Source organism: Paracoccidioides brasiliensis (genome assembly GCF_000150735.1).
Source record: "Paracoccidioides brasiliensis Pb18 unplaced genomic scaffold supercont2.2, whole genome shotgun sequence".
Taxonomy (NCBI): Eukaryota; Fungi; Ascomycota; class Eurotiomycetes; order Onygenales; family Ajellomycetaceae; genus Paracoccidioides; species Paracoccidioides brasiliensis.
This window is the reverse complement of record NW_011371359.1, coordinates 1402040-1418673: the sequence shown is the minus strand read 5'-3', so window position 1 is coordinate 1418673 and position 16634 is coordinate 1402040. Positions and strand designations below refer to the sequence as shown.

At 48.0% G+C, this 16634-nt stretch overlaps 4 protein-coding genes across 4 annotated transcripts; 1 reads left to right on the top strand and 3 right to left on the bottom strand.

Annotated features, from left to right (window-relative positions):
- Positions 1–726: 726 nt before the first annotated feature.
- PADG_01635 (uncharacterized protein) lies at positions 727–3663 on the bottom strand (the record flags this gene model as incomplete). Its single annotated transcript, XM_010758704.1, has 4 exons — positions 727–789; positions 889–1830; positions 1913–3544; positions 3625–3663. 4 exons carry the CDS (start codon positions 3661–3663, stop codon positions 727–729), a joined length of 2676 nt encoding a protein of 891 aa, XP_010757006.1.
- Positions 3664–5060: 1397 nt separating this feature from the next.
- PADG_01634 (Rab geranylgeranyltransferase BET4) lies at positions 5061–6399 on the bottom strand (the record flags this gene model as incomplete). Its single annotated transcript, XM_010758703.1, has 3 exons — positions 5061–5431; positions 5519–6137; positions 6208–6399. The coding sequence occupies 3 exons, from the start codon at positions 6397–6399 to the stop codon at positions 5061–5063; spliced, it is 1182 nt and encodes a 393-aa protein (XP_010757005.1).
- A 651-nt stretch (positions 6400–7050) lies between these two features.
- On the top strand, positions 7051–9989 carry PADG_01633 (uncharacterized protein; the record flags this gene model as incomplete). Its single annotated transcript, XM_010759220.1, has 2 exons — positions 7051–8089; positions 8287–9989. 2 exons carry the CDS (start codon positions 7051–7053, stop codon positions 9987–9989), a joined length of 2742 nt encoding a protein of 913 aa, XP_010757522.1.
- A 633-nt stretch (positions 9990–10622) lies between these two features.
- On the bottom strand, positions 10623–13399 carry PADG_01632 (uncharacterized protein; the record flags this gene model as incomplete). The annotated part of the gene is made up of 2 exons (XM_010758702.1): positions 10623–12693; positions 12801–13399. The coding sequence occupies 2 exons, from the start codon at positions 13397–13399 to the stop codon at positions 10623–10625; spliced, it is 2670 nt and encodes an 889-aa protein (XP_010757004.1).
- Between the last annotated feature and the right edge of the window lie 3235 nt (positions 13400–16634).

Below are 16634 nucleotides of genomic sequence, written 5' to 3'. Positions count from 1 at the left end.
CTAAATGCCTGGGAGATGTTGAAAGCGTGAAGTTGAAACGCCACTATCACTTGGAAGTTACTGAGTAGAGATATCGGGAAGGGAAAGAAATGGGATCGCCGCATTGAAAAAATTAGGGGTGTATGTAAAAGAGGTACACGCTTGCAAAGAGCATCATGGCATACGGAGCATGAATACTAACCTCCAATGATGACAGAGCTAATTAGTCAGGGGTAAAGGAATGTAGCTCATCAGTTAATCTGCCAACCCAGAACCCCGATCAGATGTTTACTAACGACTAAAGAGAGTCCTAGGAACACGAAGGATTTTCTTTGCAAAGACAATAGAAGCATTAAAGGCCAAGATGCTTCCTAGAAATAACAATAGGTTGGGGGATCAGATAAAGGACACTTAACCGAATTGATACAAGGGAAAAGAAAATGAAGTGCGAAGTTAAAAGTTACGTTATTCGACAGAGGGTATTGAAACTAAATCTAAATATCGAACTTCTTGTACCGCCTCTTTTGTCCGCATTGCCAACTGTAGTTGGCAGATGAAGTTAGATGTACCTATTAATGTATGGATATTTATACTGATGGATACAATGGATGATTGTGATGGGATGCTGATAGATGGTCGAGGGCTCAAAACTAAAAAGATGCCGGGACAATGCAGGTGGTATATGCAAAGGAGGAGAGGGGTTAGAGAGGGGTTAGGGAGGCAAACCCTTGCGTTCTACCTTTGTCGCTAATCAAGGGCTTTTCGCAAATCACTCCATTTCTGCTTGAGATTCTCGTGATTTTCGGACAACTGCGATAAACAACTGATCATCAGTGGCGGCAACAAAACGAAAGAAAGAAAGAGAGAGAGAGATAAAACAGAGCATGAAGACAGGATGACGCATCTTACCTCCGCCCACTTCATCTTCGTCTCAACCAGGTCCTTCTCCATCTCAGCCATCTGCTCTTCCATCGCCCTATTCTCATTTTGCACCTCGATATTCCGTTTCATGATCCTATCCATCTCTGTCCGTAGCTTTTCTTCCAGCTCAGCAGGTTGCCGGTCAATAACTGCCTTGAGCTCCTGCACTTCCACCCTGTAGCTCTCATTGACATCCCGAAGCTCTTCATTCTCCACCTTCAGACGAACGAGTTCGGAAGCAATCTGCACGTGTTCCGTGTCCGACTTTTCCGCACGTTCCTCAAGCGAACGGATGCGAGCTGCCTGAGTCGCGACAGTGTGCCTTAACCCCTCAAGTTCAGTGGCCTGTTCCTTTTCCACGCGCACCTTCTCTTCCCATTCTGCAGTGTACGTTTTAATAGTTTCATTCGAAAGTTTAATCGCGCATGCATCTTGGACCATGAAATCGGCGCGGTATATTTCCTTGTCTGAGGAGCCGGAGCTGCCGAAGAATCCGGATTCAAGGATCGAGTTTGCAGTGGGCTGCTGATCGATATAGACGTCGAATAACTTTTCTTTGAGGAAATTGGTTAGCGAAGTCATGTCGGTCATCCCGAGCAAGGTGTCGGCATTGCGCTTCATAATGGCGACAGCGAATCTGAGAATTGTGGGTTCTAGCCCTTCCTCAAATATCAAGTCATAGATGCGGAGGACAAGTTGCAGCGGGAATCGGTATGCGAACAACGTAAGGAACCACTGGGTTGCATAGAGTTGGGGAGTAACCCCGCGTCGACGTAGATGACAAGCCAAGGCAGGTTCAAGGTCTTCCAACAGGCGCTCGAACTGATACAGACGGAGGTGAAGTCCTGGCATGTCCTGGATGAACATGTCTCGTAGGCAGTATTTGTTCATTAACTTAACCAAAAGAGTAAATGCTTCCCCATCATCCATCTATTTCAGAATATCACTTAGTTAGGTGCCCGCACACAATGAATATTTTACTCTACTCTCAGATGAACCAGTGATGACTTACATTAAACAACAGAGGCATAACAATGAAGTTCATTCCCTGGGCATAACCCACCCCTTCGTCATACAAAGCATAAGCTTTGCAGAGTCCAAATAATCCATCCTGGTTGCGCTGAGATAAGAAGTATTTTGAGTAACTGGTCCTCGAACCAAGGTCCCGCCTGATAGCTTTTTCTAGCTTCTGAAGCGCGGCTGCATCCTCCTTTGCCTTCCTTTTTCGAGCAACTTCCTGGGTTGCTTGTTCTTTTGTTACCGATTCCGGATCCTTCTCTGGTATCGATGGAGGGGAGACGACACTTTGGGTCGAGTAAGCCGTGGGGCTCGAGTTGTCAGAGGCGAGGGAGGATCGGGAAGAAGCCAGCGATTCCTTCTCTTTATCCTTGGGAACTCCATTGCTCTGGGTGTTAACTGTTATGGCGGAGCTGTTACTCCAGAAGTGATCTCTATCCTTTTCCATACCCCGTGCTAAAAGCTCTCTATACACATCCTCCAACTCAGGATTCCTACTGTCTGCAAGTACTTGCCAAATAACTCCACGGATGGTTTGCGGAATGCCTCTCTTGATAGCTGCATTCAACTCTGCGGCATTTGATCCTTTAAGAGCCTCAGGCCCATGGTTAACTATCTGTTGCCACAACTCCCAATCGACAGGAGTTGCCGCATCAGTCGCAGATGATGATATGCCAGATACAGTGCCGGGAGCCAGATTTGGATTAACCGTTGGAGGAAGACCGGGGGAGGTTGTCACAGGGGATGAAACAGGAGGCATGGAAGGTCCACCTTCATCTTTTCCCGATGCGCTTGCAGGACTTCCAGCAGTACCGGTCCGGACATCAATGTGGACTGACGTAACACTACCTGATTCATCGACAACGCCCTCGTCCCGCATTCTTAAGAGCTTAAATTGATCCCTCAAACTGTTGCGCGTTTGTTTCTTCGAGTCCATGCTGGCAGAATCCCCATCACTCCCCTCTTGTAACCGGCCTAATAACTCCGGATTGCTGCCTACGGTCGACAACGATGTCGCAGTGTTTCTCCGGCTCCCACCAGTCCCAGACGAAGTTTTCACATCCTTGGTGCCAGTACTACCCCGTGAAAGCCATGAAAATGGGCTGGTGAGTTTTCGTGAGGGAAGGGGTGGACTTGCTAATTGGGCTGCGGGGGGTTGATATTTGTTGGTGGGCGGAGGACTCCAGGGTACCGAGGGGAGTGAGGCGGAGAAGCCTTGGAGGAGGCTAGTTTGCTTAAAGGGGTCCCTCGAGCCCGAGGGCAGAGGGGGAGGACTGCTTGTCGAATCTAGGGGCGTTTGTTGTGATTTGCCCTCCTCTTCGTCCTTTGTGCTGGTCAAATTGACTTCATCCAGAGATGATGTGGAGAGACGGTGAGCAGTTAATAAGGGCGATTTGGAGGGTTTTTGTTTCTTTGGCGTATCCTCACCCGAATGGGAGAGTTGAGAGAGAGCATCATCCTGGCTATTGCGGTTCGTCTCGGGTGTAGGCACAGGAGGGTGTGTTGTGGCTCGTGGAGTAGTCAGAGATCCATGGGAAGGACGATGGTCGGTCAGAGAACGGGTGGCGCCGTGGGTAATCGGAGATTCAACGCCCTGTGCAGTGTCTTGTGCGTCTTCGAAGGTGTCCTAAATAAAACGGAGAGCATCATGAGCATTTGCTTCTCCTTTCAATTAAATTCTATGCAATGGAACGAATTGTAACCAACCGTTTCGTAGTCTGTATTCTCCGTGCTGTTGGATACCATGGCTGGTCGTGTGCATGCGGCGAGATTAGTCGTTTGCGATGTTCCTAGCTGGGAGAAAGCTCTAACTATATAAGACGGGAGACAGAATCCATAGACAGTGGACAGAAGTGACAAATCCTCAGCAAAACGAACGGAGATGGTCTAGGGACTCTTAGACGATAGACGGAGGATGGGAGGGGATGGAAGCAAGAACTATTTACGGCTTGGTGATAAAGTTGAGAACGTAGGTTGAAGAAAGGTGTTGGGATGAAGATTGGTTATTGTTGTTGGAAGTTTGATGTTTCTGTTTCGTCTCTATTTTACCAGCTCACTGATAACAACAGAGATGCCAATTATTGTAACTACAACATCTGGGCATCTCCCATGGTTTATATTATTAGTGAAATATTTTAATATATGCGCGGATGAGAACCTGAAACACCTTCAACTATCACCCTTTTAGTTATTTAAATAAAACTAAAAACCGAAATAGGCTGCGTCTTTTTCAACAGATCGCAGTTGACGGCAATAAAATATCTTTTCTCTCTAACTATATCTTGGCTAACTAGTTACCTGCTACTTTACTTATTTCTGGTCCTAAAACTTGCTTAAGGCATATTTCACTATCTACATCAGAAGGCCCGTCTGCAGTGTGGCCTTTGCATGCTCATATGTCCTGTGTAGCCTTGTCGCATATTAAGTAACTCTGTACGGACGGACTATGCGCGAAGTAGACCAAAGGTCGCGCTAACTGGGTGCCATGCACGCACTGCTATTCGCCAGAAGATTGGGTGTCATGCATCAGTTGATTCGAGAAGGTCAAGGAGAGAAAGCAGTTCCTCATGTGTGGTCCTTGGTAGAAAAAAAATCAATCCTATCTTGTATGATCCTCCTAGTGGTCGAATGCCCCTCGGTTACTTAAAGTGGGGAAGTGTTTACTTCCGTACACTCGCCAACAGTTGTATATCAAGTAACATCCGCTTTCGTCTACCCCAGCCGTCTCTATTGTCCTCTGTGTCGCCTTTTGCCCCCTCTGCCCTTTGTCCACATGTTAGAACAATTCTCCAGTCTGGATAATGAAATATATATTTTGTGTGTGTTAATGCATATATATATATACAACAGAAAGCCACAGTATATGGACCAAGAATAAACGAGTGCATGTATACAAAATAAATCTAGAAGCCCACAGCCCCCCGGAACGTTAATCCCCACAAGACTCCAGTCCTTTGAACTCAAACCCCAAAAAAGAGTTGTAGATTCCATTCCACATTCCCCAGGACCCTTCGATTAAGAAGTCCAGGAAAACACGTCGAAAACAAACACCAATACTATGGCGGCCCCTCCGTGTTGTGGCAATGCTGTGGAATGTGGGCGTGTATCTTCAATAGACCCATCGTGAAACATCGCCCACTCACCTATAGGTTCAACGAAGTCTCAAGGTCCATCCACCTCCCTTGCCTCAGTGGATCAAGCCTTTTTAGCTCAGATACCCATCCCGATATCCGCTGTTTCACTTCCGTTGACATTCGTCCTTGGATGCGAGAAATGATCGTGCTACAGTTGATCAGAGACTGATAGATCCATCTGCAGTCTTCCTCTCCGTCCAACATCTCAGTGATAGCCTCAACCTCGTTCTCCAGATACTTTAATCGATCAGCATCCGTAAGATTTGGCGCCATGGTCCCTGGAGCCAGAGCGGGATCAAATGTGCACATCAGATTTTGGTGATAGAACCACAAAGACTGATCGTATGGGTCGATTAAAGCCCGATGGATTAGTTTCAACTCTAGGTATCCCTGGAGTGAGTGACACTTCGTAAAAATAATCATCTTTTACATGCACATATCTGAATTCTTTCAAAAACAAAACTTACCGTCGTCTAGCATCTTCTTCCTTTCCTCATCGCTGGCAGACTGTTCATTCAGCAGCTTCAAAATAAGTTGTGTTCGGTTATGCCACGCTGAGAAATTGGATAAATTTGTACCGATCATCTTCGTTGTATAGTCAAGTTCCCCCTTTGTCATGCTTTTGGGTGCGGGTGTCCCTTTCTCGCCATTGGGCTCCCCATGATCGTTCGAGGCCAACCCTTCGAGTGCCGATATGACTTGTCGACGATATCCCCAACCGTGGAAGTTTCTACTGTCCAGGCTGAGCATTTTGCCAACCAGTGCAAGCTCCTCCTGCCAGAACCTACGGGCAACAGAAGTCGGAAGCAAAAGGGTGGTTTGCTCCAGGTCCCATAACCGGTGATTCCAGATCCAATAGCACTTGGGATATCCCCGGAGAAGGGGGAACAAAAACTGAAGATCGGCTTTGATCATGTTCTTGATCTGGTCAAGACTGCTTTTCTCATCTGTAGACGTAGCTTTGGAAAACTGGTGTTGTAATATTTGGCGCCGGACGTTCCATATCGTATAATATTCCGGGTTCTTGGTGAGCAGTTCTGAAGTTTTATTCAGCGCCTCCGTGCTAAAGTCGAGCTCTGCTCTCTGCTCTCCACCGTTAGTATATCAGCGGATAGAGTGAGTCATGTTGCCCATCTACAAATAGGCTTGTGTTTACCTGCAAATTCACTACACGGACAAGTTCATTATATGCCTGTATCTTCTGAACTTCTTTCTGCCGTACACTCTCTGATCTCTGCTCTGAAGTGGCATATCGTGGAATGCCATGCTGCAAGGTCCACCATGCTTGGTCAGCAGAAGAATATTGGGATTGTTTCTCAAAAGGGCAGAGATTACCTACGCTTGCCATGATAGACTCGACAGTCCAATTCACCTCTTTATATTAACCCCATATAGCATTAGGCGTAAAATAGTGCAATAAATACTATGCGTGGATCCAGAGAACAGAGAGAGAGAGACCTTATTCTGAGGGCGGACGGTTCGATCGTCTCTTATCAGGAATGTTCTTTTTATCAGCACGTGACACACCTCCACAATGGCTTCCCCCGACTTCAGCCGCAACTGGAGTTATCCCACCAACAACAGCAACAACGGCAGCAACAACAACAACAACAACAACAACAGACAAAGATCAAAGCAACAAAACAATAACTAGCAGCTACAATGGAGCAATGGAGCATTGGAGGTGGGATACGAGAAAGAAGGCGGACTGGGGGGGGCGCGGAAGACAGACATAGAATTGGGCGTCGGCAGCTTCGTTGATCTCAATTGCTGTTTGTCTTCTCGTTGATTACCTATTCTATCTAGGCGGACAACTTAACAACATGCCATATTAACTACAACAACTACTTACAGCGCCGCATCATAGCATCATTAATGAAGCATATAAATTCTCTTTTTTCTCTTCTTATTATTTATAACCGCTCGTTTCAAGGTTGTTTTATGAAAAGCGGTGTTTTGATGGTGACGCTCTACATCGTCCACTGCCTGAGTGGCAGCAATGCTCTCAAAATCCCAGTCGGTGGAAGAGCTAAGATATGCCACGAATAGCGACAGTCTCTCATTGACTCTCTTCCCCGACCCTCCTACTGAGCGGTCAATCTCTGAACCAGACAATGGGCGGCGGACCCCTTCTCCAGATGCCCAAGCTTCGGGCTCGTCTTCTCCCACTTCATCTCAATATCAAACAGACACGTTTCCTTCTCCCACCCAAGATTCAATAACTAGCCCTGAGTCTAGTCTCAATGTCATTAGTCCCTTGAATGATAGTTACTTCTTCCAGGGGAAAAAGGGGGATGATGTCGATATAACTCACAGTCCAACAAACCCCAGCCTACTCCACTTACATAATAGGAGGCAGAGATTTATCAGAAGTCCATCTCCAGTCTCCCCTCATAGTAGATTCTCGTCTCCGGACCGCTTTCTTCCCATTCGGGAACCGCACACTTCAGAGGTATCCCCGTTCCGTCTAAATAAGAACCCACGTCTTCTTTCTCCTGGAGAGAAGCTGCTCCGGCGACAAGACCCAAGAGCAGACCCATTTGCTCCATACCAGCCAAGGAGACGTGTTGTTGGGTCCAGGTCAAGTCGGTCTTTGGACCGTAGAGACACTCCTCACCACCTTCCACGGCATGTCAGTGATACCTCTGTTTACGCCAGGAATGACAGGTCAGCTGGTAGCAGAAATCAACGACAGATCAGCGCGGGAGCAGTCTGGAGCGTGGGAGGAACCTTTGCTGCAACCGGAAGTGCTCCTGTAGGGGTACAAGATGGCCACGGAGGGCTGCTTTCGACGGGGTCAAGTGCTCCGATGTATGTCGCCAACTTTCTGGATAAGGATACGCATGCCCAACATCTCAAACGGCATGAAGCTCGTCTTGCAGCTGCATTGGATATCGATCAAGCTACTAAAGTCTTAAATTTTGGTGATACTGCATCCCATACAGAGCATATACATACCACGGGGGACTCTCTGCGTGCACAGTACCCTTCTTACGTGTGGAAAAACAGTAGCTGGGTGAGAGCCGATACTAGCACACGTAAGTTTCTTCATGTGTACAACCATTTCTCGTATCACCCTCCAAAATTGACCATTAGCTTTCAATCCCAACAATCCTCATCAACCTCATCGACATTACATATCTCCCATGCACTACTTCTCGCATCAACCCGATCACTTTTAATATTACATTTTACATTATATGGACGTAGTGAATGCTGACTTGCTCGAGAATAGCAAAGAAAAGCGTATGCAAACCAAAACGAGATGCCGTTCCGTCAACACCTTTCCGAGTTCTAGATGCACCTCTTTTACGGGACGACTTCTACTGCTCCACCCTGGCGTATTCCTATACTGCTCGCATGCTTGCTGTCGGCCTGAGTAGTCGCGTGTACCTTTGGTCGGAGCTACTTGGGGTACAATATCCGCCACTGACTCCCCATTTAGCTTCAAACTACGTGACATCTCTTTCCTTTTCTTCACCACAGGGAGGAAATAGCATCTTGGCCGTTGGCCGACATGGTGGTCAAGTTTCTCTATGGAGCACCTTCGATACCGTCGTTCGTTTTGAGTTTTACCAACCCAATTCCGTTTCCTGTGTCTCATTTAAACAAACCCCTACCAAAAGGCATTCGGCACGTTTTCAGGGTTCACTTGTTGATACTGAGGATTTGGTTGTTGGAGATGATGCAGGAATTGTGTGGTACTATTCCGTGGAATGGACAGATCCAAAATCAAGAGAACTTCACGGGTGGAACGGATCTACGACCCTCATCGCGAAGATTTCCGCTCACACTCAACAAATATGCGGCCTGGTGTGGTCTCCAGATGGCAAATACCTTGCAACAGGAGGAAATGACAACGCTTGCCTCTTGTTTGATATTTCAGACGTCCTAGGAAAGGAGGACGAGCGCGGACAGCTCAACTCCCCGGGCCAGGCGTCAGATCAGCCAACGTCAAGCCAAGCTCGAAGCAACCTACCTCGGTTTCCATACCGCTCTCAATTAAATCGAATCTTTGACTGGAGTCACATCAATCAGTTAGCCCTACCCATATCGCTGGCTGGTGGTGGTTCGCGTGGGACACGTTCTCATTCCCCATCAAATAGAACCAGCAACTCAATATCCGGACAATCTCAGGCTATTTTCGTACCGGCAAACCGCCAGAAATATAAATTCCCGCACTCAGCTGCAGTGAAAGCAATTGCTTTCGCTCCTTGGCAGCCGTCTCTCTTAGCTACTGGTGGTGGCTCAAATGATCGTTGCATTCATTTCTACCACACAGGATCAGGGGCCTGTCTTGCAACAATCAACGTCCATGCTCAGGTTACAAGTCTCATTTGGAGCAAAACACGGCGCGAGATAGCAGCGACTTTCGGATATGCACAACCGGAGCACCCCTTTCGAGTAGCCGTTTTCGCGTGGCCTAGTTGCCAGCAGGTTGTAGCTATCCCTTGGACGCCATCGTCTGATGGCGGACCCGGCAGCACCGATTCTGACAATTCATTCGATTGTGGTCGGGCTCTATGGGCAATCAGCTACCCGGGGGGTCCTAACGATACGTCTTATGTTGGAGGGGACGATCGTATGCCATCCACCTCATCGACCAACTCTACCATTAGACCCGCTGCTCCAGGTGTCACCGTCGGAGGCGATAGCAACCGACCTGTGTCCCCTGGGTCCGGCATGACACCAATTACAACTGAGAGCAGTCCAATAACGCGGCCTCGGGCAGCTTATAAGGAAGGGGGTACGTGGTGGTCCCGTACTGCTGAAGAAGGATGTATCATAGTTGCATCCAGCGACGAATGTGTGAAATTCCATGAGGTTTGGAGTGGGACACGGAAGAGTACAACGGGAACTACGGGCCAGTTGGGCGGGAGCGCTATTTTGGAAAGTTTGGAGGGGATTGATTGGGAAGGGAGCGAGATTATTCGATAGATTAGGGCTTTCTCTTTTGTACGGGTAGATGGTCCAGGTCCTTCTATCCCTTCTTAGGCTTCTTTTCTGGGGTTTCTTGGTGTTGTTCGGTTGTTTGGGTTTGACCCCCAAGAGCTATTTTTATTAGACTATTGACCGCAATGGTGATTCCCATTATACCTAAGAACTATAGCATAAATAACTATATGCAATCGATCCTATTATTATCAGTCTGTGATTGTTGTCCCTGGATGCTAAGGAGGATCACGCATCGGTGTTATCAGAATACATATTTACAGGCTCATTCCACCTTCTGGTATTGACCAATACTAAGTCCACGATTTCGCATCTCATAATTTAAAATAGTTAATTAAAAAAAACTATTTAGTCCAGTAATAGATCGGATATATGTTATATATATCGAATTGCCCTTCAACATCTCACATCCATAGACCTGAGATGGTAACACAGAAGAGAAAGTAGTTACATACATGCAAGTGCCACCTCCTGACAAGGCAGGAGAAAAGTAACGGAAACCCAATTTTTAATACCGTATATGAGAGAAAGGAGAAGCCATTGACAATGAGAAAAATTCAAAGGGAAATAAAACAAAAGTATGAAAAGAGAAAAGGACAAAAAGAAGAAGAAGAAAATCTACCTTCGCGATATACCCTGCTTTAATTTCCCTTTTTTCGACGAGGGGGGAACGGGCGCCGCCGCATTAACAGGTTCATCACCATCAGAGTCCGCAATGAAACCAACCATACTACTCCCTTCATCCTCCTCCTCGTCATCCTCGTCTTCCTCATCCTCCTCATCTTCTTCGCCCGCCTCTTCTCCATCCTCAGACTCCTCCGCCTCATCATCGAACAACTCAACTTCCTCATCCTCACTCCCCTCCTCGTCGCCATCTTCCTCTTCATTAGATGCAACCCCATTAATAGCCAGCGGCATATCTTCATCGTCCTCCTCTCCCTCGCTGAGATCTGTACCACGCATAACACGCTTCTTTGCAGGGGTGGAATCAGCAGCTTCAAGGAGTCTTACTCCATCCTCCTCCTCATCAACAGAATCCGCCAAATCCTCCTCCCCCTCAACGTAAATAACTCCATCCTCCTCATCCTCAGAACCTAACACGCCAGCACCGCCACCACTTCCACCACTAGCCCGCTGCTGCAGTTGCTGCCTAAGACCCAGCTGCGCATCAAGCATATCCAACTTCCCCTTCAGCAGCAAAAGCGATGGCAAACTCGCCGACCGCTGGTCCATAATCTTAAACAGCGCCGTAATCTTTCGCAGCACATCAGGTCTCCCCGCAATTGACCCACCATGCGCGATGCAAGTCCACTGCACCCAGACGAGCAGATGGCCATAGCGGCCGGGACGAGTCGAGAGGCGTTCCGCCAACTTCTGAAGCAAGGTAGCGGCAAGCGAAGAGTCCATGCGCTGGATGGTGGCGCGGACGATGTTCATGTCGGTGGTGTGGAAGCAGGATTCGAGGAGGGAGTTGTCGTTTGTCTTGAGGGATTGGGAGAGGACGGTAGCGAGAGAGAGGCCTGAGGGGATCTGGAGGGCCGTGTTGGACTTGATGGCTTTCGAAGTTAGGGCGTGGGTGTTGGCCTCTGCGTCATCGAGAAGTTCTGCTTCGACGTCGATGGGTTCGGACGCGTGGGCACGAATGAGTTCGCCGAAGGAGGGTTCGCCACCTTCTGCGGCGTCGGCGTCGGTGTCAGCGTCGACCATGTCAGTGTCCACTTGCTCGCGGGTTGCGGATTCTGATGTAGGCTGGGCCTTCTCAGCATGTTCGCTCTCTTCACTTCCATCTTCATCTGATGCTTCTTCTTCTTCTTCGTCATCATCACTGGGTATCGGAATGGCGTCCTTCTGATTATCCCTCTGTTCCACAGGGATTCCCTCTGCGGCTCCGCCTTGCTCGACTACCGCATGCGACTCATCAACTTGGGTCCTCCCAACATTCTTGACACCATTCATCATTGCAGATCCAAGCGTAGACGCAGACTTCTCACGTATGATTTCTTTCTCCCCCTGGAACATCAGCTCTTGGGTGACCTCATCTAGCCAGCGTATCCTCTCAAACACCAAGTTAACACCACCCTCTGCCCATGCAACAACGAGATCCGGTCCCTGGAAACTAACGGATATGATAGGTACTACCGTTCGAGACTTGTCAGGTCTAGTAATTTTAATCACAGCTTCCGCACGGCGCGTCATCGACTTGCCGCATGGCTTTAGACTATTTGCGCCACCGACGGGCGGTAACTGATAAAAGGGTTTGGAAAACAGCTCGATGACACCATTCTGCGTAATCACAGCAAGAAGTTGCCTTTGAAGCTGATTCGACCTCGTAGATTCTTCATTTTTTTTACCCTGGACCTTTTGAAAGGGGGCGGAATAGAACGCTAAGGATTCAATATCACTCACAGCCACTAGTGTATTTGATATTTTTTTCTTCCGGATATCGAAAATGTTGATGTAGCGGTTTGAATCTGCAGCAAGAAATTGTTCCGAGAAATTTCCCAGATCCGGGGAAGAGGATATTAGTGTGTGTACGGAGTTTTTCATGGCACTAAATGTAACCACGCCCTCGACCCCGTCCTGCTCGAGGCCTATTAGATATGGCGTTTGAGATGCGCATAGAACAGGAGGATTCGAAGGAACGGGCCGTGCAAGTGCGGAGACAGAGGCTGACGGTAGAGATATCACTCTAGAAGCAGACAAATGGAAAAAAAAAATAAAATAAAATCGTTAGACGAAACCATCAGGTGTATGATCTGAATCAAAATAGAAAATGACCAGGATCACTGAGCATACCGTGTACTTCTGCCAGTCCGTAAATCCCACTGCACAAGCTTCCCATCACCACCAATGCTCCAACCCTCCGCCACAGGGCTTTTCGCGGTAAATTTAAAATCCCTAATCCCCTTTTCATGCCCACCCGAAAGAGTACCAACAATCCTATCTTCCGCCGGCGAATACATGCGGATATCGGAAGAACTGGTTCCAAACGCAATAACCACATTCTCCACAGCCACAGACGCATTCGCATCTACATCCGCAATGCCATTTACACCAGATGAACTGCGCTTTCGCTTCTTCTTCATATGCTGATGGTGATCTCTGCTGTTCAGAGAATCGCCATAGGAGCCCCAATCCAACGAAGTGATCGCTTCCCTTGGATTTACAACATGTTCGCGCTGTAAACGCCCAGTGCCAATTTCGTGAACGCGCAGATGCTGGGAGTCTAGGCCCTGGATGACCGAAGCGAAAAGCGCCAGTTGATACTCGGATGGGGAGAATGCTGAGCGAAGGACGGAGGATTTATTTGATGAGAGGGTTGAGGGGGATATTGATGGTGCTGCTGTTGAAGAGATTTTAGAGACGGGGCCTCTGGAGCCCTTTTTGGTCCCCATGGTTTTGATATCAACGGATAAATGCGCTGGAAAGGGGGTTTGCCAGAGAAGGAGGGAAGTGTTTTACGTTGTCGTCGATGAGGTGCAGCGGAGAACGAGGATCCGAGTCTGGCGGTATAGATGCCAATTTCCCTCAGCGAGAAATACGATGGGAACCGCTGGAGACCGTCCGCCTGGCAAACTATCCACAACGTTGTCTCTGCTCTGCCTGCGCTGATGATATTTTGCTTGTGGGAAAAAAGTTGATGCTTCCAGAAAAATGATGCGCTTGTCTGGATACAGACTAGCGTCATAGAAATCGAAAAAGAAGCTCAACCTAGATTTGATTAGTCAGCTTCAAATTGGAAATTAGCTGCTGGAACTGGGGAACCAAAGGTTATTATTTCGCAGCCAAAAAGGAGTTAATATTCATACAATTGAACAGTGGAATTTTAAGACAGCCAATAATACTTCGATATACGGGATTCGATATACGGGATGTTTGCGGTATTACGGGAAAAGCCAAGAAGGTGAGCCAATGTATCCTAAATTCTTTTTTTGTTTGCGCCGAGGAAATACTCCTGTCAAACAAAACAACCCATTTTACACAGACCATCTCCTTACATCCTTTCCACCTGAAAATGTGCATGCATATCCAAATCATGAAGATTCCACAGGCAATTAACCTTAAACAATGACCCGTCTGATATTTCTGTAAGAAATACAAAAGCTCCACCCTGCAGACAAAGGATCAGAGCCACATTACTACTCCGTTACCGCTGTTTTATCGATTGACCTGCAGCTTTGCGCCACATGACTCAGTGGGAATGCGACCTTTGTTTGACTTGCAAACATACATCCACAGAAGTACCCTAGAGAACAACCAAAAATCGACATGCAGACTTATATATGACATCCGCATACAGCAGCATGCCGATGTCAGACAGCAGAAAAACCCCCCCAGCCTCCCTTCCCCCCGGGTGGTGATGGTGTATCGCCGAGTAGCAAGTGTTGTAGATATATGTTGAGGGTATTTGCTGTCTTCGAACGTAATAGAGGAGAAGCGGGGCATCTTTGAAGAGGACCCTCCATTGTAGATGGGTGAGGATATGTATGTGCTATACATACAAAGGACTCTTGCCAATGCACCCACACCCGGCGATCTGTAGGACATGAAGCTTGATTGATGTTCAGCAAAAAATCTGCGGAATTAGGTTCATTATCAGTATGGAAAATATGTGTATACAGCTTTCATGAAGCCAAATATGGCCGTCTCCCATACGCTTCCATTTTTGTTTGTTTCAACCCTTTCTGTTAGGGGGAACAATGTTTTGTATCTTTCCGCTCCAGGGTCTGACATTCATGAGCCCGCAACGATTTCTACCCAGGCTGGTGGAATAAACTGGATCTTCTGGGGGTACGTTAGCTGCGACAGGAAGGAAATGGAGCCGCACCAGTAGTTATTCGACCGGTTTGGGGAAGGGAAGATGCTTTGAATCCATCTCAGTATCAAACAGGAATCCATAAGAATAGGAAGAGATATCGACGCGAGAGTCAGCGAGTTCTTCAACGGTTACTTGAAGAAGCCAATGAGAACGCAGAATTGACTGTCTTTGGAACTCCTCCTCGTAGCGCTAGCTGGTCCAGCTGCATCTGCATCACTCTTGATCTAAAATCATCTTTACCATAATACCCTCTACCATCCCATGCGCTGTTCTTTGTAATTCATCCACTGGAGCGGAGTGAAGTGAAGAAGGGAGCGGCAAAGAGTATGCCAAAACAAACGTCATCAGACACAGACAGACACACAGGGTTGATTAGCCGTTGGCATAATAGACTCAAGAGGAGCGTTTGGTGTGGATGCGACTGAATATTTTTCCGGCTCAACCCAAGTACTCCGTACAACGTACAGGAAGTTGACTATTCAACACTGCAATTCTCATCCAGCTTAAATGACGAAGAACTCCTCCAAACCCCAGAATTCATCCATAGATCGCAATCCCTCCTGGTTTCGCGGAGAAACACGCCACCCTCCTCCGCCGCATCAACATCTTCTCCAAGCGCAAGGAAGATTCAAATTAAACCGAGCGAATCTTGGCATCTGCCTGCCAAGCCTTGCTCCTGCATTATCTAAGCAAATAGTTTTGGGCGACGGTGACATGGGAAAGGGCAACCATGATTGGCTTCTGACCCACATGAACCCTGATGCTCGTGTATCATACCGGTATTTCCGAATTGGGGGCACAATTTTACCTCGTACTGGAATCGATTCCAGGGTTTTAGCTGGTTGTGCCCAGTGCTCAGTGCCCAGTGCCCAAGTACTCCCACACCCACCCCAGAAAAGGAGAAGTGTCAGGGTTAAGCCCGGGCAGGGAGCGATTGTCTAATTAATAAAGCCGGGAGATGCAAGGTCTGCTGACACGCGCTGCCCTAATAACCTGGGATGTATAAAAAGAGAACCAGGCCTCCCACATACAAGTGAAGGGGAGGAGTGGAATATCCCGTGTCTCACAAACATAGTTGTTTAGAAGGAAATCTGTTACGCGCGCCTGAAATCAAAACTTGTATTTGTGGTAACTACAGTTGTCGTCACCACCCAGAAAGAAAGTTATGGGTGAAAGTTACCCTACCTTTGAAGGAAACTCGAAAATGCACTTTGTGGCTGTGGCGAAGTGGTATTTTTGGTATTTGAGCCGTACCAGCCGTACAGTATCATACCACGAAATACCACACAAAAACACAAAAGAGGCCTTGGTTGGGGACAAGAACTCACAGTTCCCGCAACCCCCCCAAAACCAGCGACCCAAACAAACCAATCAGCTAATGAGCCGGGGGATCCTCCGGACGCGTCTTAGCCAATCAACGCGCGCAGAATGGCATGAACAGGGATCGCCGCCTTTAGCAAGCGTCAACCGAGGCTAGCGGATGCAGGCTGGGCAAGCAGGCTGGCGTGCTTCCCTGGCACACGCAGGGCAGAGAGGGACTGCCCGTACTTAAGGATTCTAGCACCCCCCTCCGATTTTCTCTGTCTCTCTTTTTCGCTTGCCTTGCCTCGCCTCTCGCCTCCGCGTCTCGTTTCTTCTGGTCACGCACCTGCTTTCCCCGATTCGCTCAACGCCCCCAGCAGACTTTTCGCGACTACACACACTCAACCCTTTTCCCCCACCTCCCCCGGGAGGGAGCGTTCAACAATTATAATAAATACACGCACATACATATATACGCCCACGACCAACAACTCTCGTCAGCTCCAGCT